This window comes from Megalops cyprinoides, chromosome 12 (assembly GCF_013368585.1).
Source record: "Megalops cyprinoides isolate fMegCyp1 chromosome 12, fMegCyp1.pri, whole genome shotgun sequence".
Taxonomy (NCBI): domain Eukaryota; kingdom Metazoa; phylum Chordata; class Actinopteri; order Elopiformes; family Megalopidae; genus Megalops; species Megalops cyprinoides.
Window position 1 is genome coordinate 8,613,746 of NC_050594.1, and position 27,216 is coordinate 8,640,961.

Consider the following 27,216-nt stretch of genomic DNA (forward strand, 5'->3'; position numbering starts at 1 on the left):
GCTATGAATGAAAAAAAAACAGCCCTGTAAAGGCTAGTTTCCATCACTGCTTGACAGCCTACCTGACTAGATGATCACCTCTTGCAAATTTGCCATTTACTCTCTAGAGGGTTAAGGGTGCAGTAATCTGTCTATAATTGCATATCAGATAATGTTTACTTTAATTGTTTGTCAGATTGCTTTGTATGCAGATGACCCCCTTTTAATCCCACAGATTTTATTTACTCTTTTTACATGCATATTCTGGTTAAGTGCATAACATCAAACAGTCCGGGCATATGCAATTATCAGGAGCAGACAGCAGTTGTAGCCATTGAACAATGCATTTTTTTTTTTTTTTTTTTTTCAAGCTGCAGGCTTGGAGCAAAGATGTCGGCCGAGCGTTTTGACTGCCATTACTGCAAGGACTCCTTACTGGGAAAGAAGTACATCCTAAAAGAGGACACTCAGTACTGCCCCAGGTGCTATGAGAACCTGTTTGCAAACTGCTGCGAGCATTGCTCTACGCCCATTGGATGCAACTCCAAGGTAGGAAGGGGAACAAGCAATGAGTCTGTCATCCTGGCCTGGGACTGGTGGCAATGGTGCAGGTCATAATAGGGTAATATTGCATGGTAATCAGTGTTTATGTCTAAATGTAATTACTTCAGCGAATATTTCTGACAATTTCATACACCGATTTGTAAAGACATTGTGGTGATTTTCAAAGGATTCTGTATTCAGGAACCTGGATCTGTTCTTGCTTGGCGTGGTCTCAGAATTTGCAATCACCATCAATGGAACTCCAGCTTGTAACTGGATGACTTTGACATCTATTCAAATGGCCTGAGAGAATCACCTCCAATAGGAAAGGATATACGATGACGTTCTATTCTTAGTATTTGTGGAGAATCTCATCTTGGGCCTCTGCAGTCCAATGCAGGGATCAAACCCGCAACATTTGCCACAGTGCAGCGCAGCTTCCAAAAAAAATCATTTTGCACTTTAGCATTTTGCATTTTGCATTTCGCACACTGTATCGCAGTCTTAGGCGCTGAGGTAATGCGGATGACCGCAGTGCTTGAGACTGCAAAGCAGATGGGCGTCCCCAGGAGCTGTTAGCACGGTTCCTGGGGGGCTCCCATCTGTTTGACAGTCTCAGGCGCTGAGTTCATCCACGTTATATGCAGCTGCGGCTAAGCTTATCATACCTCTATGCTGGCCGGTGACATCCTTCTAGTGTGAATTATTTCTAGCCATAGTTCAAACACCAGTGTGCACCATGCCACACAGAAGCTTTGTGGTTAGACTGAATAAGGCCCTCATTTTGGATTGCATTGTTCATTTGCACAGTAGATTCTCTTTTCCAGGTGAATTCCTGGGTATTTCCTGGAGGGGATCTTAATTAAGGGAACAACTGCTGTCTTCTGCATGGGAATCAAACCTGTCACCTTCTGATTACATGCCCACTTCCCTAACCCAATATGTTAACAGGGCGCATGATTAATGCTATCCCCGTGGGGGGGAAAAAAATCAAAGACATCTGACTGTTCTGCATGGCATTAACCTATTAAATAAATAAGCTTAAGATACTGTATGTGTTACATACAGCACTGTTCTGTTTCCACACTGCAGGATCTGTCCTATAAGGACCGCCACTGGCACGAGGAGTGCTTCAAGTGTGCAAAGTGCAGCCGCTCACTGGTGGAGAAGCCCTTTGCAGCCAAGGATGACCTCTTGCTGTGCACGGAGTGCTACTCCAACGAGTACTCCTCCAAGTGCACCACCTGCAAGAAGACCGTCATGCCAGGTGAGCCACCTCTCAGCCAATCACACATCTGTCTACTCTCTGATCTGGGATGCAGTCAACTACACAAACATTAAAGCTGAACTGTATTTTCCTTTTACAAACACTGTGGAAACTAGCCAGCTGACTGGGGGGTGGAGGTGAAATAATGATCCAAATTCCTTTGCAAACAGTGGGGAACTCACTTTGGACAAGCTAGTATTGCGTGCAACTACAGTGAGTGTGCCTAAATAAATTTATATCGCGATATGCAATATATGGGCCATCATTTTTCTTTAGTTTTAAGAAACTCCATGACAAGCTCCAAGGGAAGGCAGTTTAATAAAACAATTAAACTAAACACGTTCTACCATTCTCTCTTGCCAACCATGTGGCACAGCTTATTGTAGCTGAGGGAAGCAGTTGAGTTGAAGCGTTTTTGTCCATTTCAGGCTCACGCAAAATGGAGTACAAGGGGAACAGCTGGCATGAGACCTGCTTCATGTGTCACCGCTGCCAGCAGCCAATTGGAACAAAGTCCTTCATCCCCAAAGACAACGGCTACTTCTGTGTGCCATGTTTTGAGAAGCAGTTTGCCTATCAGTGCTGCTCCTGCAAAAAGGTGAGATTCATGCCTCAATGAAAATTGACAAATCATCCAACCAATCAATCAATCCATTCATCAATCAATACATTGTGAAGTTTAAAGGGAACCAAGGGTTCTTCTTTGGAAAACACAGCGAAAGAATTTTGGTTGGACATACAAGCATTTACAAACTAAAGGTGTGTCCTTGGCAAGTCCAACTAGACCCTTCCCCTTGGTTCTGTTTTCTAATTCATGAGGTGAACAATCCTATAGAACTTTCATAATTTTTAAAATGTCATTACCAGGGGGAGTTTGTGGTCAGTTCTCAGAGATGCCTACTCTTGGTGGGGGGGGGGGGTTGCTCTCAGCAGACTGCAGGTATAATGACATGACCTGGTGAGGGGGGGGGGGGGTGCTCTCAGTACAGGCAGAAGTTATGTAATTAATGATGTGACCTGGTTGTGTCCCTGCAGGCTATAACGACAGGTGGAGTGACCTATCACGACAAGCCTTGGCACCGGGAGTGCTTCCTGTGTATCGGGTGCAAGAAGCAGCTGGCCGGGCAGCGATTCACCTCGAGAGAAAACTACCCCTATTGCCTGGACTGCTTCAGCAACCTGTATGCCAAGAAGTGTGTGGGCTGCACAAAAGCCATCTCCAGTGAGTATTACTTGTCCTTGATGCCAGATCACTTTCACTGGGCAGCAATGACAGCATAGCGGTTAAGGAGCAGGACCAAAACGTTGCCTGTTTGATTCCCCACTGGGGCACTGCTGCTGTACCCTTGGGCAAGGCACTTAACCCATAATTGCCTTAGTAAATATCCAGTTGTATAAATAGATTACATTGTAAAAACCTGTAATTGGTGTAAGTTTTGGATAAGAGCGTCTGCTAAATGCCAATAATGTGCTTTGTCTGAAATTTTTTCGTGCTACACAACCAGAGGTACATGCGCAGCTTCCCATTTTCCAAAAGAAAGACCATTTGGTGATAACTTGCAGCTGTAGCTTTTGTAGCTTACCCTATAGTTATCTGAATTAATGAACTGACAATGTGCTGTATCAGAAAAGGCAATATTCAATTATTCTACTAAGTTTAGCTGATAATTATTTTCAAGTGCACTCCACAAACGTATTAGTGTATATGTAACTGGAGCTAGAAAGGTTTTCTGGGGAAAATAAAGAAGTGTCTGAGAATTAAGCCCAGGAAAAACATTTTATTGGCCAATCAAAGCTCATACAGAGATGACAGGCCAATACCAAAGCTCACTCTCCAGCTCTCAAGCCCTTACTGAGGGCTTTCTTGTCATCATATGGGATGACATCACTGTGCAATCCTTCCAGGGCCTGAGGAAATGAGGGCTGAGAGAGTCAAGGGTTAAATATACTGTAGCATATTAGACAGTAAATTAAGTCAAGCATGTCATTGTTGCAGCAGGACTGTCTCTAGATCAGTCTTCCTGAGTGGGTACAGTGGGAGTGATGATGTTGTGTGTGTGTCAAGGCTGTCTCTAGATCAGCCTCCCTTGAGCCAGTACAGTAATAGCACTGCATGTGTGTCTTGGCTTTACATCATCCCAGAGCCTTTAGAGCGGAAGCAGTGCTGTTGTGCGGGGCAGCAGTGTGGTGTAGCGGAAAGGAACAGGGCTTGCAACTGAAAGGTTGCAAGTTCGATTCCCCACGGGGGGGCACTGCTGACATATCCTTGGGCAAGGCACTTAACCGAGAATTGCCTCAATAAATATTCAGCTGTGTAAATGGGTAACATGTAACATGTAAAATTGGAATATCTGGATAATGACAGTAATGTAATGTAATGCAATGTGTGTCCAGAAGCACTGTTTGCAGATCAGCCTCCCCTGAGCCAGTACAGTGATAGCGTTTTGTGTGTGTGTGTGTGTGGCAGGTCTGTCAGGAGCGAAGTACATATCGTTTGAGGAGCGTCAGTGGCACAGCGAGTGCTTCAACTGCATGAAGTGCTCCGTGTCTCTGGCTGGGCGAGGCTTCCTGACCGACCGTGATGACATCCTCTGCACCGACTGCGGGCGGGAGAAATGAGGCCACGCCCCTCAAAATACAGGTCCAGTTTCTTTGGTGCTGAAATGTTCAAAGCCATTCAAGGCCTTTTTTGTTGAGTTTTCTTTCTCTTTTTTTTTGTTCATTCTGTTTGTTCCCCTCATTGATGGTCATGAGGCATTTTAGAGGCAGCTACAAAACAAGACTTGGAATTGCTAAATGTTTTTAGATTTTTATAAAGAAATTTAGTTTGATATTTCCAACAGTAACCCATGCACACCTATGGGAAACACCCTGGGGAACCACAGTGTCCATAGGGGCTGCACAATTAAGATCCTAACAGCTGTGTTTAGGGCTACTCAACCCTGGACCTGCAGGGTCGCAGTGCCTGCATACATTTATTCCCACTAGGCACTGATTCAAAAAGTCACTAAATGGATTCGAGAGATCAAGAGAAAGCTGCACTATAGCCCTCCAGAGTAGAAGTAGAGCAGCCTTGCTCAATGGGGATCCATTGCTTTGTCTTTAATAAGCAACACCAAAACTTAAAGTGATATTGGGCAAGAAAGTCTGACAAAACGTCATCTGCTTTATTAGTTATCCGAGGTGGTTGGATGATTCAAATAAATCAAAGGATTTTGGGCTAGCTGCATTTTGATTGGTTTGGATCAGGCCATCCTTAGAATAATTAGAAGCAGCAGCACTTGGATTTGGTGATTTTTAATCAGGTTAAAGAAAGGATAAATTTATGTGGCAGTGTTTACAAAGGAATTGTCACACAGCACTTCACAGACCAGATATAACTTAAAGAATCAGAGAAGAAATGACAAACAGTCTTTGAAATAGAATCAATGAGACACAATCACTCAATGACAGAGAGATGTTCTAATGCAACACATTATTGTTTACTTATAACAATGGGTCACAGAAACTATTTGCTCTGAAGAGGACTAAAAAAAAAATAATGAAAAAAAATCTTCAAACATCAAAGAGAAATGAAGTGGGGAAAAAAATTCCATCAGTCTTTTGCTTGCCCATCACTCATTAAAAGTTTAAAATGTAAGATTGTTTATCGTTTCATGATATAATAAAATATTCACACATGTAAAGATGATGTAATGTATATGAACGCTGAATGTGTTGTACTTTGTGTGGCTTTACTGAGACTGGCCTTCCCGCTTTGCTGAAATGAATAAAATCCTGAATCGCTGTTTGTCTTTCATAATGTTCCTGGATTTTATTTGTTTTGCACATCCACGTTAAAAGTGGCATAAAAATAGACTGCATTCGTGGTTGATACCTCTTCTCCATCCGAACCAGACCAATTTGGAAGAACAACGCCCTCTACTGGCTGATTTTGCTCAAAACACATGATCGTTGACAAAGCTTCCACTCGCACAGTTTTATGCGTTATCGTCAAAAGGAAATTTAGCTGAAAAACCTGATTGTGGAAAAGATTTTTCACTTTGTATCTTGACGTTTCTTTTCTGTGTCTCTCTGTCACATATGAGGTAAATACATTTTACATACTGATAAAGATTCTTATATTCTGAGAATATTCTAAAAAAAAATTCTAAGGTCCCTGGGAAACCTGATACCTGCTCCTAAACGTTTTAGCTTAACTGTAACGTTTTCACTTCATGGTAGACTTCAGCTTCTTAAGGGAGGCATATTTAAGGAAATGTCTTTACTTTTATAAACTGTAGAATATAAGAAGCTATATAAGAATAGAAGCTGTAGAATATCTATATTGTTACACACACGTGATTTTTTTTTTTTGCGTAAGTAATTCAATTTCAGCTTCTCATACACATACAGTTTTACTGACCTGACAATTTTTATAAATGTAGCGAACAGCCTTTCAATTACGAGTACCAGTTTAATCAGTTACCTCCGGGATTAAATGTTTCAATAAATCGAAACAAAAAACAGAGGGTAAAAATATATAAACAGCTGAATTAAAATTCTGCTGTGGTCAAAAACATTCACATGCACTTATGTGTAATAAGTTTCAAAAGGCATCTGATTCTAAGTGTCATAAGGTACAAAACCACCAAACAATTCAACAGACAGGATCTAGAGAAACTCCCTTGATTGTGTTGTGCAACAATCCAGGTATATTGCTACACATATATTAGCTGTACTGGCAAACACCTCGTGTGTTTTATGGTTTTTATACAGGGCACATTTGTCAGTAAATATGATTTTTTTTTTCATTGCCACAATGAGTGCTGGTCTGTACTGATTAGCCAAGCGTTTGTCCCGCAAAATGCTGAGCAAAACTTCCTCTCAGGAAAAGTGTCACATGTTCAAGGGCAAAATACGCTTGGGCGACACCGATGAGCCGCAGTTTCTCACTTCCTGAAAGAGAGCAAATCTGCTGTGCAAGGTACGGTCCTTTATTTCACAATAATGTGTGTTACTACTTCACGGCGCATATATGAAGATCCAATGATGTTTTTTTTCCTATGTGGTGAAAATGCAAGATGTGACACAATAAAAGTTAACGCCACCGTAAAATCTGCATTATAATCTGAGTCTTGCTTTTTCATATGTGGAGTTGTTTGCGAGTTGTAACCGCTATTTTAGTCTGCGTTTGAATTCCATACTCATAGCATTCACTGCTGATAGGGACACTAAGTGTAACATTGCTCAGCAGTACCACTATCCTAAATGTTACAAATAATGCAGGATTTTGGAGTTTGTGATTTTTTGGAAGGTTGGCAGACATATTTGAGTTTTATATTGTGAGTCATTTCTGATTATTTGTCATTCAGTTTCCTAATTTCTGTGACAGAAATTCTGACTTCTGGCTGACTTCACAATGTATGTGTACATTGATTGCCACAAAACAATGGATAATGTACCAACCCTAGTTATTCAAAGTGAATAATACTCATCAAAACATCTTAGGACTATGTATGTGTTTCAGAGTTTTCCTGTTGTTAATGTCTGTATGGTTTGAATTCTGTAGCCACCACCATGTGGTTGGTTCATCACCCTGGCCTCTCATTGGCCCCTGTATATCTGGATGTGTGTCTGCATCCAACAGGCAGGGAGCACACATTTTGCTGCTCAAGGTCAAATGCTGATTCTGTAGTCTGTGATCACACTCATTCCAGGTTTAGATCTCCTTTTTCAGAATTCCAGCGTGTCATTCCCAACGTCGGATAATGAGTCTTAAAGCCTTTCGCCCCGTGCTGGTCCTAGAGAAGCCACCCTCTGGCAAAGAAAAGGATAAGAACAGCATTCTCTGCCTGGAAGCCTGCGGCAGGAACCTTTACATTGGAACTAAAGACTGCATCGTCCAGCATTTCGTCATGTCAGACACCTATGGGGAGAGAGCTGAGGGGACAAGCCTGGGAATTCGGGAGGCACGGAAGAAGCAACTTGGGTCAAAGGGCGCGGTCTCCCAGCTGGGTGCCATCCCGGTCCTAAATCACCTCCTCATGCTCTGCGACGGCTCCCTGTCCGTGCTCAACATGTTCTCCCTCGAGCCCCTCCCCGCCCTCCGCAAGATCCGAAACGTGTCCCTTTTCTGCTTGGGCAAGGCCGCTGACCCCGCCGACCCGGCCCACGTCACCCTCTTCACGGCATCCAATAGGAAGAGGGGTGTGAGCATCCACACGGTGTCCGTGGACAGCTGGGAGTCGGTCAGCGAGGTGATGCTGCCCCAGGAGCCAATTGCGCTGGCTGTGGGGGCTGCCTCTGTGTTGCCACGGGCAACAGGTACATCCTTCATGACCACAAGAGCGGGACCACGCTTGACCTGTTCCCACACGAGTTGCCCAAGCACGCAGTCCTCATTAATGCCATCGGGAAAGGGGAGTTTCTTCTGCACAGTCCAGGATCCTTGGGTAAGTCTCAATATGCATGGTATTTATAAAAGATCTATGACATTTTGTTTTTCAGGTAGTAAGTATAATCAGCGCATCAAAAGGGTATCACGCATGTATATACTCAACCAACAAAGTTTCACTTTGGAAATTTCATGCCAAATATAGTGCTTGAAAAATACACATTTGGGAAGGTTTTCTAACCATTATCACATTTTAGAGAGGACATTTTGCAGTGTTTTTAATTGTGGATTCTAGCTTCATCCTACAGCTCCTGGTGCAGTGTAGCAAAATGAAACAGGTGTGAAACTGATTTTAAAGTGCGATATTGCATTTTTCGCCCGCCTCTAACAGGAATGTTTGTGACGAGAAGCGGGGTGTCCTTGCGCCCACCGGTGCAGTGGCCAGAGGGGGTTCTGGGGGCGGCAGTACACTTCCCCTATGTGCTGACACTGCACAGAGAGTCTGTGCACATCTACAGCATGCTGGACCAGCGGCTCAAGCAGACCATTCCTCTGCACGGAGGCCGGGGCCTGCTGTCGGCACCAGGTCTACCTTTAGCCTTTAACCTTTGACCTCTCACGCCCCAAAGCAGTGGTCCATCTTTCCCTGTCTGTCTCTCTCTCTGTCTCTGTCTCTTGATCAATCAACCATTTAATCAATCAGTAAACGAATTAATCACTTAATCACTCAATCTGACAATCAGTAAGATAATCATTAAATCAACCATTCAATAAATAAAGCAGATGATCAATCAACCAATCAATTAATTAATCAGCTAATTGACCACTCAGTCAGTCAATAAATTAACTTGTAAATTAGCTAATCAGGCAATATATCACCTGGTGAAATCTAATTTTATTTCAAGTACCTCTAGTATTACGCTAAAGGTAAATTTTGAAGAAAAAAAAAACAAAAATGATTATGTTCCAGCTCACGTTACAAGCTATTGACACTGCAATGATCTGCTGTCAAAGCACTCAGTATCACACTTCTCCTTGTAGTGTTTCACTTCTTTTATTGGATGTCATGAGACCTCCTGAAATCAATACACTGTGGGCCGTTATTCTCATTCATTTAAAAAAACTGCTGAATGTTTTCCTCTGTCATTTAGACGGCGTGTTTGTTTTCACGGATAAAGAAGTCCATCGCCTGTTGCCTGTTCCTCTCGAAGAGCAGATCAAAGCCCTGCTAGGCAGTGAAAGAATGGATGAGGCCTTGGATTTAGCCCAGGGTGCACAGTCACTGTTCCCACAGGGCATGTACAAGGTAAAACTGCAATGCTGATCTGCAGAATAGGGCCAATCTCACCCTGATCTTCCCCTGCCGTTCGCTGAAAGATTGACTCTCCAACCTTTGCAATGGCACGCAATTGGCAGTTCCCGGTAGAAGAACACACTCAGTCAGCGCTGAGTGACGGGTCAAAAACGGGAGAAAACATATGCCTCTGAAAGATTACACTGGCCTGCGTTCGGTGTTTGCTGGTGTTTCGTCAGGTCAGCAACGATAAGCAGCTCCGCTATTCCCCAGGCCTGTGTGACTGCGCATAATTGAATATGAGCGCCAGATGGCACAAGAGATTTGGCGCCGTCCCGATGAATACCAGAGATGCATTAGGTCAGGAGGTAACAACAGAGGATTTCGAGAAAATAATCGCGTGGACACGATCTTCTGCTCCCATTGTTGTGTTTATAAATAGTCAGCCGGTGTTTGACTATTTGTCCCAAATAACCCGGTGGTGTCATGACTGCTTGTCCCATTTGCAAGGGAAGGAACATGAGATTGAGGGCACTGCCAGGATGCCACCTGTGCAGTTGTCCTATTTTACCGCACATTTCCAGTCCAGCGCTGTAGGGGTAGCCCATTTGTATTCACAAGGAGGTTGTCACCAATGCCAGAATGACAAACACTATTTCTTTTTTTGATAATTTAACTTGCAGTCAACCCATTGCGATATAGGCCGGGTTTTCTTCCCCACAGTCACTGTGTTATCACTTGCTGTTAATTTAGGTGCCACGATAAAGAATTGGCCCAGACAACTGGCGAACAAAGAGAAAAGGACAGAGAAAGTAGTGTGGGATGCTGGGATGCCTGCTGGTGCTTTTGCACTTGTTTTTTGTGGCTGGGAACAAGAAGAGCTGCCAACTGCAAATACTCAAAACAGCAAATCGCAAAAAACATAAATTCTGAGGGAACATTGCTATGAATTTTGACCGGAGGTGGCCCATGTTCTGAAAGTCTGCTGTGAATGCTAAAATGTTATATAAATGTTAGATACTGTAAATGTTACACAATATTTAATGTCTACCTGATGATCAGTGTATTTTTTTTTTTCAATTTGTAGGTGCTACATAAGAACATCACGTGCATGGCTGGATTTGTGAAATTCTACCGGGAATGTTTTTCAGAGGCGAAAGATCTTTTTATGTGAGAGAACTTGATGACTACATACAACTACTTTGAGGTGGAAAAACTTGTAGCTCACCAATATTAACCCTAGATCTAAATCTAGATGTTGCCATTTATTCATTGCTTTTAATTTTTCAGAAAAGGCAATTTGGACCCAAGAGAAATCATTTGCCTGTTCCCTGAGCTGTACCCACTTGATGGAGACTACAAACCCCAGCATGTTCCTGTCTTCAATGCCAAAGACCTCTGGGTGCTGAGAGAGGACCACGCCACATTTCAGCGATACCAGGAGTTCCTGATTGATCTCCTGAAAGCAGTGCGGGGGACGGACCTGAGCCGTGGCTGCTGTCAGGATGTTGATGGGGCTCTTCTGAAACTTTACGCGCAGAGAGGAGAGGGCGAGGATCTTACAGAGCTAGTGTCCTCTCCAAATGACTGTAATCTCAGTATGTGTGCGCCTTACTTGGAGCGATACAAGAGGTAACTGTCAGCCAGATGAGGAAAGTAATGTGTTCTCAACACATCTCAGTGCTTTGTCCTTAAATATGTGTCAGAACACAGACAGTGATGCCAGGCCCATGAAGTCACAACCAGAGATTGATTGGCTCCCTTAGTTAGTGACCCTGGTCTTTAGCTCAGCAAAGCAATTGAGGCACTTATTGTGCCATGCAGTCTTGAATCAATTCAAAGCCTGAGGCATGGACATTGATCCTCGGGCTTCCCTTTAGAACAGTGTATCACTGGTCCAGATCATCACAACATGTATCAAAATTAACCTGGAAGTGCCTACTGCTTTCAGGGTTAATGCATACCATCATCATTGTGGATGTTTTAAGAAACCTTTTACTGTTCTTAGGGGTGATTTTGCACATAGCAAACATCCAGCAACCTTTTAGCATAGCATAACCATAACACCAATCATGACTATTCAAGGGTTTAATATGTGAGTGTGCAAGTGTGCGTGTGCATCTAAAATTAGTAGTATTTACCAGTTTTTGACTGGTAAATAGTACAAATTTTAGATTTTGGATTTTGGAATAGCAGCGACATAAGTATTTTGTCATGCATGTCATGCATTTCCTTTTTCATACAAGAGTCTTCTCTGGGCTGCATTAGTGAGATCGTATGTTGTCCACCGCTGATTTAATGGATGCCACTTAAACCCTACATACCTAAATCAGCATAATAACCAACTCAAAGCTTAAGTGCCCTCAAACTTCCAGACACAGAATGCATAATGACCTTTTTCTTTGCATTTCAGATTTTTCGCCCTTGGTCTGCTATATCAGAGCCACGGTCAAGATTATGATGCGATTGAGGTAATCTTTTTAGGCAAGACAGCATATTATCATGCAAGAACTGTGAACAAAGGAGCAGTGTTAACCCTATGAAAATGAAAACATACTTCAGAGTTTAATCTCAACTGAGAAACATATGTTGCAAAAAAATTACATGCATTCCTTTATTAATACACATAGAACATGTATTGTTGAGATTTGTGTTCCCAAGTTAATGAAAAATCCAAGAGCTGACCACTTGCTCAAAAATCATCATCTTAAGTTAAGGACTGAAGTGCAGTGCAGTTGAGTCAAATGAAACCTCATTCTCGTCAAGTTTGAAAAAGCACAGTTTGGCCTTGAATATTTAAACTGGCACCCTATTACCTAGGCAACCATGAAGTGCTTCTGTTCTTTTCAAAAACTGTGATATAACTGCTTTGCTTTGATTAACCAGCTGCATCCCGATTCCCACTCAGCGCCTGCCTGAATGTGTTTCAGTATTTTAAGTGTAGAGACTCAATTGTTCTGGTATTGCAGACATGGGTGAATATCGTGGATGGGGATTACCAGGAAGGCATGAATCCCAGAGTGTACGAGCACATCGTGAATTTACTCCGTCTACAGAAACATGGAGAACTTTTCTGGAAGTTTGCTGATTGGGGACTGCTGAAAAACCAGGAGGTGCGCATGTGTGTAATGAGATTATATTTCAGAGAATATATTTTTTAGTCAATAAATATATTGAAAATACCATTTTGGCGTATTATAGTATATTTTTGCTTTGCATTAATACATCTAATTACATTAAATGTATTTGCATTATATTGATTGGCTTAACAATATTTCTCAGTATAGCACCATTTTTGTATCAGTACGTTTTTGGATACAAGATGATGGTTTGCATTGGTTGTAGAGAAAGCAGTGATCTTCAATAAAATAGCATTTGTGTGTGCACAAATTAAAAATGCATGGCATCGAGGTAGCCCTGATGTGCTAACAGCACACACACTGAATGGAGAATTGTAATAGGATCTACTGAAGCATTAAAAAGCTGCGAAATCATTCTGTTGAAATTCTCCTTGAAGGCACAGAGGTTTAAGTAATGAGGAAATAAAACCCAAGTTAAACTCTCAGTTGGACATACAAACCAAGCTTTTCTTAATCAGTCTCATAAGGCTTGTTGTGTGTTCCTAGTGCTATGTGTCCAGCCTCCCTGGGGTCTATTTTCCTTTTTGGATAGGTTCATGCGTTAAATATAAATTGTCAGGTAAATGACTGCTGGTGTTTCAGTAAAATGCCTTGGTTTGGCCTTTTAAAGAACTGGATGACACAAGGTGTAACCCAGAGAGCTCTTAAGGGGCAGGAATCTCAAAAGGTCTTCTCATAGCTGGCATTCAGGAGAGCCAAGAATGACACCCATGTTACCGTGACAACCAGTGTTATGCTCCTAATTGTCATGACGACACTCAGCCCACAGTGAAGAGGAATTCTCTGTTCGGAGTCATTACCAACAGCTTTCTTCCTGTTGAAGTGAAGGCCTTTTAGTCTCTCATGAATTGAAAATAATTAGTAATTGCTTCTGTCTCATTCTGAAGCCGTCAAGCTTCAACAGTGCTCAGAAGGCCAATCATTTGTGTCCATTGTGGAAGATGGATAGGGCCTTAAAAAGTGAGATTTTTTTTTCTAAATCTCCACCATCATACACTCAGCTATCAATTCACAAAATTCGCAAAAGTAAAATATGTACCGCACAGTGGCAACCTTGACAAAGAGTACATGCAGTGACCTTTACTGAGCTGCAGAGGGCAGCAGTGATGCAACAATGTTTCTTTCCATGGCAGGGATTCAGGGTCTTTCTCCTAAGGACATTTCAGGTCAAATGCTGTGCAGATTCACAGGTCTTCATTGTATGTGGATCACCTGTTCAGATGTTTTCATCATCAGTGAATCTGCACACAATCTGCAGAGAAATTGTTCAGAAATAAACCGGTTATTTTAGCAGAGCATGATGATCTCTCTAATTAAGAATACGGATTTGACTAAGACATGAAGAAGAGAAATAATTAGTATAAAAATAAGAGCAAGAATGAGTAGGGCTAAGAATAAAACCCATGTTTTTCAATTGTGCTTGTTTTGGCAGGGGCTCCCTTTAACTTCAGAGAAGTATTTTAAAAAGCACCATTGGAAAATAACCAATTGAAAGTTAAACTATAGTATGAACTTATGTAGGTGTCTTTGTCCTCTAGTCATGTAGTAATTATAGTGACTCACGCTATTCATATAGCTAAGAAATATATTTCTGTGGATTATATTCCATATTCCATTGTTACTGTTGAAAGCATACGCACCTTTGTTTCATCTCTTTATGATCACAAAGGTGGGCGTGAAAATCTTCACAGAGAGAGAGGATCCTCTGGGTGAGGAAGATGTCCTCAGCTTTTTGCAGAAGTACCCCCTTGCCTTGGAGTTGTACCTGGAGCATATGGTTCATGGCCTCAATAGCAAGGTTGGGACTACAGTTTCATTGACAACAGCAACAATCAAATGTGCAAATGTGCAAGACATGTCTCCTATGAGAAACATCAGCAACACTTTATAACAATTGCACGCTACAGTGGCAGATATAGACTTCAGTGACAGCAAGTTAAAATCTAAAATGATGTACAGTACCCTTGACCAATTTGCAGAATTAATGTAACATGTAATGTAACACATATAAAGCTGGATTAATCATGATATGAAAGGTAAACTATGCAAGTTACCCTGGTTAAAGGCACAACCTGTCATTTTCATCATGTCAGAAAGAGAGGCACCATACGCTCTTGGCCATGACGTACATCACACGGGTGCTACAGGTAATGGAGAAGGGAGACAGCTCAGAAACAACTGCCAGCAGGACCAGGGAGAAACTGCAGCAATTCCTGCAGGAGTCCAACCTCTATGACACTGCTGCAGTTCAAGGTGAGAACAGCAGAGGGCAGCACCTCACGTTCTAAAATTGGACATAAAACCGAAGTTCTTTGTGGTCATCACACTGTTTTTCTTTGAGGTAGTGACTCACATTGTGTAGCTCAGTTTTGCTCAGTTTGATGCCATTTTTGTCCTTTATAGACACTTTAGCAGCCACTTCTATTCTGCATTTTGAGCTTCTTTTACTTTACTACCAAAGATCGCTGTTGTGTGTTTGTTGGACTGTTTACACTCACAAATATTAATCGGTTTTTAACATTATCTTGACTTCATAGGTCTGTATTAAAAATGTTCAATTGTAGTTCATGCTGTACAAATTTTAGTTGCATAAAACTTAGGTAATCTTTATGGAGTTAATCCTAGAAGCAGTGTATCAAAGATGATGAACAATTTATCACAGTATAGTGTCATTCATTGCGATGATTTATTTTGCAGGTCCAATGCTTTTTCAAAGTGTACACAAATGGTTTCATAAAGCTTAGCCACACCTAGAACAAAAAACAGCTAGTTTTATGAATACTGGACATTAATCCTGCTTTGTGTTCCTTTAATGTGCTTTATTCAAAATGCAACTGGGATCCCTTGTATAGCAGTTCTGTAAAGAACTTGCTTTGAACCTGAACACAAAAAGGCAAGCACTTTGATTGTCCAGTTCACAGTAGTCTTGCTCTTATATATTCGAGCACCTATGAGAATCAAATACGATGACCCTTTTGAGTGTTTCTCTATGTACATTTTGCTATTATTGACTGCAGACAGAATCCAGGCAACCTCCCTTCATGTGGAGAGAGCCATTGTGCATGGAGCTGCTGGAGAGCACCGCGAGGCACTATACATTCTGGTCCATGATAAGAAAGATCCCTGCGCCGCCGAAGACTACTGCAGGAGGGCGTCCGTTGGCCAGTGCGAGGAGTTCGGCCACGCCCTCTTCTTCGCCCTGCTCGAGGTCCATCTCGGATCGCCCGACCCTGCGGGTGCAGCGGCGGACCTGCTCAACCGCAACGCGGCCGCCTTTGACCCGGTCGCCGTCCTCCGGGCGCTCCCCGGGACCTGGTCCCTGCAGATGGTGGCCCGGTTCCTGTCCGAATCTGTGAGGGGGGCGTTCCACCGCAGGAAAATGGGAAGGGTAGAGAGGAACCTGGCGCAAGTGGAGCATCTGAGACTGAAGTACATCAGGGTGAGTGTAACCTAAAGGCACAAGAAACACCACCTGCTCTGATATGGTTTAAACAGGTGGTGTTGCATGCGATATTTCACTTAGCGATTGCATGGCTGTTACTGAGATGTAATTTAGCAGGACATTTTGCTGAGTAATTAGTTATATAAGCACCGATGGCTGATGGTGTGTCCTAGTAATTAAATGCCATATCCATGTGTACTCCAGGTACAGCAGCTGTTTTGTGAGATGAAAGAGGATTGTATAAGTCAGTTTAATTGTTCTAAACTTCCATTGATTAATCAAAGTGGTTGATTTCAGAGATGTCCTCTAAATGTCCTGTCTGTCCCTGCTTCCTAGACCATAGTGACTCGTGGGATGATTAAAGTAGAGAGAGGGCGGATCTGCCAGAGATGTGGGAGGTACCTGACAGAGCCAGAGTTTCTGCGCAGTCTAAAGGGAGAGCTGACCCACACTTACTGCAGCCAAGCAGTGCAATAACTACACCCCCCTGATTCACATACACAGTGATGGAGCAGAAACCAGCCAAGCAGTGCAATAACTACACCACTCTGATTCAACTACACAGTGATGGAGCAGGGGCCAGTTGAGGAATGTAATAACTAAACCCCCTGATTCACATGCACACGGTGAGGGAGCAGAAATCAGCCAAGCAGTGAAATAACTACACCACTCTGATTCACATACGGTGATGGAGCAGGGACCAGTCGAGCATTGCAGTAACTACACCGCCCTGATTCTGTCTCTCTCTCTCTCTCTCTCACAAACACACACACACGCACACACACTGTGGGAGAAGAGAACTGCCATCTAGTGCAACAAGCACACAGCCCTGACCAACACGCAAATCACTCTCATGTACACACATACAAACATACATGCCCACATGCTCAGGCAAACACTCCTGCCAATATTGAATGATCATGTTACTGGATCATAAACTTATGTCCTAATTTGTCAATTTTCACTGAGCTCATAACAACTGTCGTGTATTAACAGCCTAGCATATTTGCTGTAAATATCCAGCCAGCAATGTATGAAATGTCAACTAATAAATACACTGAAATGAGCTAAATCAACTCTCTTGATTAATATTGCAAAAGAGCAATTTAATTTGCAGCTCGTCTTCCGCAAAGATGGACCATAAAATCACCATCATCACAAATTAGCTTGATTTATATGAATTATGTAATATGTAAATATTACGTTTTAATGTAAATATGTAAATATTTGTGTTGATATAAATAATAAAATGAAAAGGACGAACGGTTGTTCGCAGCCAGATTTTCTCATAGCTGAACACTGTAGTTTGGTGACCATGTTCTACTACGCCTGTGAAATTAGAAATGCTAAACAGACAGCTCAGGGAAGAGGCATTTGAATAATACACAAAATAGCTTTTGAAATGTTAATTACATTTGCATTGTTTTCACAGAAGTAAATCAGAAAAAAAACTTTTTAAGCAAAAATACAGCTTTAGTAGATATCATCAGTTGCTGTATGATGAAAAAAAATTCACCTAGAGCTGCCTATTGATATATAGTGGGTGACCTTTAAGATAAACAAGAAAATGATGCAGTCAGAAGACATATGGCGTGTTCCTTGTAAAGAAAGTAAACCACAGGGAAAGAGCCTGGTTGGTCGTACAGTACAGTGTCAAGCATTAGTGAATCGTTCATGTAAGAATGAGGGACTTTGAGTGGACTTGTGTGTACAGTTACTGTATACACTTTCTCTGAGGTTTACTTTGGCCAAATACTTTTTTGGCCATTTACTTTTGGCTAAGTGCTTCAGCCATTTGATTTAAACCATTCCCAGGATAACATCTGGCAACACCTTAGACAATAGCCAATGTATTTATGCAGCGTTGAGTGTGAGGAATACGGCTTCACAGAATCAAGGATCTCTCAAGGGAGGTGGACTTGTAAACTGAGGGTTATGGGTTCAGATCCTGGGATGGGAATTGTATCTGTGCCCATTTATCTTTCATAAAATCTCCAGCAGTATAAACGCAGAAAGATGTAAAATGTGTCTTCGATTAACATGTCTGCTAAACAAGCAACTAATGGCTGTATAATGGGAGCCAAGGAAGCTAAATAATTAGTAGGACAAATCCATCTTAATTCAAAAGGACACACAGCCACTCTATTACTGCTTGTTGGTTGAAATCATAGATATTTAATTAATTGCTCTGCATTGTCAATGATCCTTTATAGTTATCATCCTAGTACTTCTATATCTATGCTTAGCATATTTGAGAAATATACAGTAACCACTTATACAGAAAGATACTTGCACTTTCTATTCCTCAGGTGAACGTTACACCACTATTTTTAGATTATACAAGCTCTTCTTGTTAGAGCATTTGGCTGACAAGCTCTCTTCTCCGAATTGCTCTCAAGCAGTATCACAAGTTTAACACATTGCCTGAACCTTTGAACTATTTCACTGATTCCATTTCAGAGTCTCTGCTGATACTTGCCCTTGATCGCCTGCGTCCCCTGTGTTTCGTACGAGCAACGTTTTATGTACATACCTCCGACAGTCATTCCCTGGGACTTATTTTTAAGCATATGCTTATGTAACACACAGTCAATCCTGCTTCGCCTCGGATGAAAGCGGCTCTCAGTGTTCTGAAGGTACGCTTCAAAGCCCCCGGTGGCGTGTCGGCCCAGCTGGCGGGATAATGAATTCCCGCGAGGGGGCTGATTAAGAATTTCTTCTCCTTCATTGTCGACATCGAGGAGCTTTACCTCGACAAAAGGGGCAAGCCCAGACTACAAGGGGTTACCGTAAGGCCCAGCTTTGCTTTGATGCCAGACTTCAAAAACAGCCCACAGATATTCAGATGGACGTGAAACCTGCAAAATGCACCTTCAATTCAAGGACATTTCTCATAACAGCACATATGGGATTTTTGCTTTAGAAATTTACCTTGGCAAAATATGTATATACAAAAATGCAGCAGTGCATTAAGGAGAAAATTCAGCATTATTTATGGCAGACTGGACAATTTGAGAACAAATGAAATTTGTGACAAAGTTGCAATCACATGTCTAACAATGGTCTGGGCCACAATATGAACATCCTTAATGAATAGGGTCAGCTGATTTGAAATAATATTTTGCTTTTGGGTATCATATTGGTCTTTTAATGTACATATATTGTACATAGATTGGATTCAGGGTTATTTAATTTCATTTTTGCTGTAATTTTTCAAGGCTAGGTGAAAGGTGACCTTGTTTTCATAGGGCATGATCGGTATAAGCTGGCGCATTTGCTGTCAAGCTCATTAATACACCGATGCATAGCAGTTCTGAGTGAACACAAATGCTAACTGACAGCAAGCTATCCGAATCTAAATAACACCTTACAACAAATATCTGATGAGTTCTGAGATATTGCAGGCAAAGGTGCTCGTTTCATCTTAGACATAGTCAGTGTCTTTAAATTCCAACAGTTCTTGGCGGCATACATTGTTTATGTGTGTAGGTGGACATTACAGTACAAAAAAAAAAAAGAAAACATTTGCAGGCGTGGGAGCTGAAAAACAGTCGTGTTCCCCAACCCACAGGAGTACAGATTTAGTAAAAAAAGAAGAAAGAAAAATAACTCAAATGTTTCTTATTCAGACAAAAAAGGTTCTCTAAACAGTGTCATACCGACTCATAGTCTACCTTTGAAGTCTGTGGGCTGGTAAGATCAACAAGGTTAGTGTATTGTACACCATCAGTAAAGCTTGCTTATTCTTTAAGTGGCGTGGGAGACACATTTATTGCAGTTAGAGAGGAAAAAAAGAAACCTTTTAACAAGCACAGTCCTCATTGAATGAAACAGCACATAAAGCTAGAATGTATTAGAATTAATTATATTGATTAAATCACATCCTGTTTCTCTTGTATACAAGCCTTTGAAGCAAATACTCTAATAAATGGATGCGCTATCAAAGTAGACGAGAGAGGGATTAGTCTGGGAGCAATGGCATACTGGATTCATATCTGTGCAACATAAATGGCTGCCATGCGCCTGTTGTATTCCTTTTTAACTCCCTTGTTGTTTTGATCTTTTGGGAGGCTTTACCAATAACAGGAAAATCAAACAACATTAAGGGTTCACAGTAATTGCCTGTTGAAGTTCAATCATTCATGGTAAAAAAAAAAAAAAGATTTTTTTTTTTTTATTCGCCTTCACACTTGCGTCTTCATTCTTTCGTTAATGTTTTGTTCATTGCATTTATTGTATTATGGTAAGTATGTTCAGACTTAAAAGTGCTGTTTCATTGTCTGGTTTTCCTGGTCCATCCCCTTCCTGTCCCAAAAATACCATACTTTCCCAGTATAACGCTTTTTCTGTGCTTCTAGATTTCCGGTTTTGGAACACAATATTTTGTCCACGGATTTCTTTTTATTTAAATCATAAAATGATAAACGTGGTGAACTCCAATATTGTCCACATTTCGATTACTTGATTCCTCTGTTTTATGTTCCCCATCAACACTGCATTACTACAAATTCTATTTATGCAGTGGCAGTAACTGTGAGCCTGTAACCAATCACGTGATTCATCCAACTGTCAGTTAATTCACCAGCATGAATAATTCCATCAGAATGGAAGCCAGTCTCCCATCCTGTGGGAACTGGGATCTGCGATTAGCTACACAGCCACATGCTTCTCTTTACTAGCATTCATACCACTGAAAGACTCATTCCTGGACCCTGCAATTAAACACCAAAAGATGCACAAAAACACTCCAAGCCAGGCCAAAAAGGTAACAAACGTCTTCATTTTATTACAGTAATTGCACATTTTCACTTGATACAAAGGTGCCCCTAGTTTTACTGACAAGTCATAGGCACTAACAACAGCTTGTATAAATAGAGGAGACCTTCGCCATTTCTGGGGCTAGGTTCTAGAGATTTCTGCCAGTGTTCTGACAGTTATATGTAAATACTGTACTGCACCAATAATAAAGACTTGTGCACACAGGGGATTGGTTCCCCAAACAAAACAACAACACTTTCAGTACAAGAACAAAACTTTACTGCAGTATACAAGTGATTCATTTGTATATTTATGCATAAAAATGCTATAAACAGCTGTAATATGTAAAATAATAAGACAGAATAGGCTGCCACAGCGCTCGGAATGGTGAGTGAAGCAAGGATTGGGGACCTCTGCCTGCTGCAAATATCGCACAAATCACGGATCCACAAATGGCGAGGGTCTCCTATATAAGGGACCTTCTTCCAGTATGTTCAAAATCAAGTGCTATTTTTTTAAACAACAGCTGTCATTTTGTCGTGGCTCCACCACAAAAGCAAGGATATCAGCAACGGCAGCAGCAGCAGCTCTCACACGACAGCGCGGTGCTCCCCGCACGCGTACACAGCACTCGGGCGGACCCGTCTCCTGGAGTGGCCCGGGATCTGGGGCAGGAGCTTCAGGTGCCGGGGAACCAGCTCCAGGCACGCCTCTCGGAACTTCTTGATCCGCCAGTAGTAAATCAGAGGGTTAAGGGCCGACTTGAGGTAGCAGAGGCAGAGGAACCAGGTGCTGATTTCAAAGAGGCTCTCCCCGCAGTATAGGCCTCTGTTGAAGCCGGAGATGAGGCTGCAGGTGGCGAAGGGCGCCCAGCAGGCCGTGAAGACCGCGAAGAGGATGAGGATGGTGACGAAGGCTCGTGTCTTGAAGCTCATGTCGACGTTGACTGGGATGGGCTTCTGTACGCCGGAGAGACCCAGCTTGCCGGCCTGGCCGAGGCCGCCGCTGTCTGGGAGACCGTTGCCGTGTATGCGGACGGCGTTGTGGCGCACGGCGTTGAGGATGCCCAGGAAGGAGCAGAGCATAACCACGAAAGGGACGAAGAAGACGACGGATGAGACCAGCATCACGTAGGCGCGGTGGCCTGCGTTGGCAGCGTAGCCAAACACGCACTCCGCAGCCCCCAGGGGGCCCCGTGAGCGTGGGTCGCCAACGGCCAGTGGGAAGGCAAAGAGGAGAGACACGCCCCACGAGGCAGCGATGAGCGCTTTTGCCCGGCGCGGACTCAGCTTGTCCTGCTTCCGCACGATGATGAGGAAGCGGTCGACGCTGATGACGAGCAGGACAGCCGCTCCCCCCGTGACAAACAGCCAGAAGGACACGGCTGACACCCGGCAGAGCGCCTCCCCGAAGGTCCAGCGGCCGGTGGCCACAGTAACCAACGTGAAGGGCATGTTGAGGATGGCCAGCAGCATGTCGGTGAGGGCCAGGCTGGCCAGCAGGATGTTGATGGCAGAGCGCATGGTGGGACGTTGGTAGACCAGCAGGCAGACCACCGCATTCCCCAGGAATGCCACCAGCAATATGGAGACCATCACAATGACAAAAAACACCCTGAGGGGCACGCTAAGGCCAAAAGTCAAAGCCCCTTTGTCCACAGACAACCCAGGCTGAAGAAAAGAACTGTTCCTGGTCGAAATGTTAACTATCTCATGAGGCGCTCTGAGCTGCAACCCTGAGATGTTCAAAAAAACACCCACCTCATGGGTAAAGAAAGCCCGGCCAGTTTCCCCTGCCTCCTCAGGGCCTGAGTTAGTGGAATAAACCATTTTTCCTGGGGGTGTAGGTGCACAACAAGCAGGGAAGCCATTCTCCTGCCCAGGGGTCACCTCACCCAACATGGTACTTTCCATTTGGGTGTCCTGTGCTCTGTTGGGAGAGACAACATTCCAGCAGGTAGTGACCCTGGATAAGAAAGAGAAATGAAGCACATGACAAAATATTTCAGCTAGTCTTGCTTTCCATACGCTTCAGTTTTCCCCATGGTGACTAAATTTCTAACTTTTGTGAAATGGTCATGGCTACATTGCATGGTGCAGTTAATATATGGTGCAGTTAACTAAATGATTTCAAACAAAATAATAATTTGATTATCTTCACGATAATTGGCACTGTGTACACTACAACGTGGTCACAGTCTGATCACAAAACTTTCCCAGCGTTGCACGTGATTTGCCAGTCTGTACTTGTTTTCAGCCTCTTTTGCTCTTTGTGATGCTCTCCCTGTCTTTGAGAGTCTTATTAGTTAGTTTAGACTGTGGGATGCCAATTTTCTCAGCTCCACTTCTTTGGTTGGTTGCATGACTGAAGGCAGGGTTTACCACTGGCAGAAAGCATCTGTCCTTCTCCTGCCATGTCGACTGCCATCCAAGCAATGGCTAAACCGAACAGGTTGTTTCAGACAAAATATTTTCTGTGCTAGGCACTAGGGTAATTGATGTGAAACACAAGACTTACCGCATTCAAATTCTAATACATGGATTGCCTGATTCCTACAAGTGGTATGCTTAGACAGCATTAGTATCAGAATAATTCTGGACCAGTATTTTGGATCACTATATGCAGTTGACTCTATCACTATATGCAGCAATAAATTAAAGTAATACAACAAAAGGACTGTACATTTAAAAAATTATGTCTGATATTAAATTTCATATTTTCCTTTAGAGTTTCCTTTGGAGACACTAGAAAGAAACAAACACCAGTAAACCAGAAATAAATTATATATAAAACAAATATACACAATATAATATCTGTCATTTTCATTCATACTATCATGCCAACACAATAAACCAGCTGTGCAAATCATACACACCATAAAAAACCATTTAGTATATGTTACTAGAATGTTATTACGCTTGTAAGGATTGCATTCAAACTGATAACTGTTGTTAAATGTGCAATTTGCATACATTTGCACGTGCACTTCCATGTGTCAGTGAGACCAGACAAACAGTGCTGATGCCCAGAACCTCTGCTGGTTGAGTCGATCCATGTACATTGTAGCCATTAACCTGATTTGAAAGTCTTCCCAAATCCTGCATAATTACGATTCCAGCCAGGAAACCCCATAAAACGGTATTCAAAGCTTTTGCTTGTTGACACTCCATCTCACCTTCATATCGCAGATCGTGGGATAGACTCTGATTCAGTGAGCAGATTTGATACTTACCATCAACAAAGTTCTTCTGCGCTACTGCAAGAATCAAAGCATGGCCATCAACAGCGCATTCATTGACCCCCCTTATTAACCGTCTCTACATTTTATTTTCAGGACACAATTCACAAAACAGATCTGCGGTCACCCCAAAATGATGACAGCTCCTATTAATTTGTCGTGTTCATGAAATACACACCGAAATAAACAGGAAAATCATTTGTTTTTCTAAAAACCAGTTAGACGACGCAGAGTGCAGGATTTCAAATCCGAGTTCGATGCACCTGCTCAGGAACCGTTAGTAACTGGGAAATAGTCGTGTTATATCATAATTGGCACAAATGATGCTGCACTCACATTTATTAAGAAAACGTTTCCTGTGAAATCATTTCCATACTTCATTCACCAAAAATAGTCTAAGAACCTTACAGCTGTAGGCTGTAGCTTTGAGCGAATCAATTACCCCAGTCTATCAAGAGGTTTAAATACACGGTGTTTTACGTAAGAACAGCGCATCTGCAATCATTTTAGAATGACTTAAACATTAAATCAATATTGATCTCTCAAAGCAAATGACATAACACCATGCAGAGCTTGTAATCAACATAAATATTTTGTAAAACTCAGTTGAATGGAACTATTGAAATTACCTGCTAACTCGTGCTTTGTCGTGGAAATCAAGTGTTTGGCGTGGGAACAATGTACCGATGCTGAGTTCCGCTGGACGACGAGCACAATCCAAAAGAATGAGACGTGCTTTTTTCTAGCAACCCACTTCAATAAACAGAGGGATGAGGTGAACGAAAGAGATGCGGCGCGATGTCAACCCACTTATCGCCCTGACAGTCCTGAAGTGCCGATTCTCATGTTTCCTGGAAGAAAAATATAACCGGGTAGGCTGCTACAGGCGCATCGCTGACAGGAGCATCACGGATTAACCCTAAAAGCAGTGCTATAACCGCCTACTACTTTCCCAAACATTCTAAATAATCGCATTTATGCCCCCAATTTTCCCACAATCACCCTGTTCGTTTCCCTGGCCAGTTTCGTATCTGTGATTAATGATTTAGCGATCCTCGCCGTGTACCGTCTCTCCGCTGGTACCATACTGTACCACGGAACGTCTAACCTTCGCGTACAGCATCCTGTTAACGCAACACGCTTATAACTGTCCGATTCTATTTGGCTACACCGTTACAACAGCTCCGAAGTACAACTACAGCCTTCGTTCTTTTCTCTTTTTTTGGTGACTTAAGTCATCTGACCCGTTCTGCGCATGATCCATTTAAAAAAACATATTAACGAGCTGTCCAAGTTAAATGGAACGAGAACACTAAAGCACATGTACCGCAGCACCCAGTAACCATACAACTGGCTACAGGCTAAGGGCTCGCGCTGTAGCTTCTTCGCATCTTGAGGCCACCTTGAGCCTCTACATAGGCACGTTACAGAAGGCTTGTACAAATGCTTTTCACAGCCCGCCAGTATCCTATTTGCAAATAATTATGACTAGGAATACGTACAAGAATTTATCCTTAAACAGCGGGGTAATGTTATGGAGAGAGACGACATACATACTTAAGCACGAGGTAGCGGTGACGCGGTGAGCCTCAGTACATGGTGAATTATGGCGTCAACGGAAGATGCCACCCACGAAACAATCTCAAATATTTTTAGGTATGCAAATGCTTCTGGAACCAAATATACACACAGACAGTGTGTTACGATACGGTCATATCAAATTTCTACTAAAAGATTAAGCCTTAGAACATGTTTTTCATCCCAGAGTTTTATCCTAGCTTTTCCATATTACCACCTTAAAAAACACCTGTCTTGAATTATTGTGAGAATGTATCTCTTATTTCAATGACTAAATCATATTTGAGACAATCTGGGAAAAGAACACAATGTTCATTGGTTGTTCACATAATGGAAAGCCTTTAATGATACTGGACCTTCAATTTTTTCCACATGTTATAATAACAATTTTCATACAACAGTCCAAAAGCAATTCAGATTGGAGTCATGCTTTTCATTTTTTTTCCCAGTTCAAAGGAACACTGAATGTGTCTTTAAATGTAAATGTATCATTAAATACATCTTTATTGTGTGTTGATTCAAATTGAATAAAGTGACTTGCAGTAGGGTACAAAAACAAAACACAATGAACTGAGGGTAATTTATAGTTATTTTGCTTTAATTGTTGTAAATTGTATTCAATGCACATTGCATTTTTCCCAGCACAAGAGAAGGGTCTGTCTTGTACAGGCAAACAACCCACACATAGTCTGTGCCTCACTTTTCATTTAAACACTGAAAAAAAAAATATTAATGAGTTTGACATACTCATCATTCAGGTTAACAGGCCCTTGTGAGGTTCCAATTCATCACAGAGTTCATTTTGGTACAAATATAAGCTTTTTCATTATATATCTAGTATACACACATGCACAAACACATTTATTTTCTTTACTTTTCACTCTTCTTTGAAGTATGTTTTCAACTGACCTACTAAAGTGGATTCAATTATATAATTAACTATATATTAAAATTAAGCATTGATAATACATATATTTACGAGGAGCAGTATTTGGCAGCTTATTCCAAAACCAGTGCCGAAGAAAGCTGAAGAAAGCAATGCACTTGAACAGCTTGAAAATAATTGGATTTTATGGTTTTTACTAAAGGATTCTAAGAAATTGCCTTCTGAAACTAGGTTTTGCATGCAAGGAAGGTGTCTATCAGTCAAAAACCTCCATGACTCATTTTCCTCTCAGCATATTAAACACTACATCTAGCACATAATGCATTTATGATGCTACGGGAGGGAAACTAGTACTTGCCAGAAAAGCTGTAGATGTTAAAAATGATCAAAATTCCCATAACAGAACCAGAGTTGCACATGTATTCTGTACTGAAAGGATTAAAACCCATTTATTTGAAACGTACACACTCAAGCATATCCGAAGAAGCATTTGTTACGGGCAACAAGTCGGCCTCTTACTCATTGGAACTAAATGCTGCTGGAGCCTTCGGAAAAGCACAAAGCAGAACACATTTTAGTAACTATACAGACAGAAAGATATCTTTTTTTTGGCAGAATAAAAACACCGTAAATTTGTCAACATGCTCGTGTCTATTTACAGAGGAAAATAGGCAGCTGTAAGACAACCTCGGACTGGGTGACTCTTCGTTCCTGC

General features: G+C 42.1%; 3 protein-coding genes across 5 annotated transcripts; 2 read left to right on the forward strand and 1 right to left on the reverse strand.

Annotated features, from left to right (window-relative positions):
• The first annotated feature begins 369 nt into the window (after nt 1-369).
• Nucleotides 370-4,551, forward strand: fhl5 (four and a half LIM domains 5). The gene is made up of 5 exons (XM_036542143.1): nt 370-528; nt 1,615-1,789; nt 2,218-2,387; nt 2,825-3,011; nt 4,257-4,551. The coding sequence occupies exons 1-5, from the start codon at nt 370-372 to the stop codon at nt 4,406-4,408; spliced, it is 843 nt and encodes a 280-aa protein (XP_036398036.1). The 3' UTR covers nt 4,409-4,551.
• Nucleotides 4,552-7,539: 2,988 nt separating this feature from the next.
• On the forward strand, nt 7,540-16,518 carry si:ch211-266g18.9 (transforming growth factor-beta receptor-associated protein 1). Its single transcript, XM_036542199.1, is given in 12 exon segments — nt 7,540-8,059; nt 8,062-8,223; nt 8,557-8,751; nt 9,317-9,471; nt 10,547-10,629; nt 10,750-11,091; nt 11,873-11,930; nt 12,429-12,572; nt 14,269-14,397; nt 14,693-14,852; nt 15,617-16,038; nt 16,378-16,518. Coding segments are annotated over 12 exon segments (2,511 nt in total).
• Nucleotides 16,519-20,867: 4,349 nt separating this feature from the next.
• Nucleotides 20,868-25,648, reverse strand: LOC118787233 (probable G-protein coupled receptor 63). Of its 3 annotated transcripts, XM_036542716.1 has the most exons (3): nt 25,595-25,622; nt 24,667-24,888; nt 20,868-22,764 (listed from the first exon to the last, which is right to left on the reverse strand). In XM_036542716.1, exon 3 carries the CDS (start codon nt 22,710-22,712, stop codon nt 21,390-21,392), a length of 1,323 nt encoding a protein of 440 aa, XP_036398609.1. In that variant the 5' UTR covers nt 22,713-22,764; nt 24,667-24,888; nt 25,595-25,622; the 3' UTR covers nt 20,868-21,389. The 3 variants fall into 3 exon arrangements, with proteins under 3 accessions (XP_036398609.1, XP_036398610.1, XP_036398611.1); XM_036542717.1 differs by lacking the exon at nt 24,667-24,888 and having other exon boundaries at nt 25,595-25,648; XM_036542718.1 differs by lacking the exons at nt 24,667-24,888; nt 25,595-25,622 and adding an exon at nt 24,032-24,087.
• Nucleotides 25,649-27,216: the final 1,568 nt, after the last annotated feature.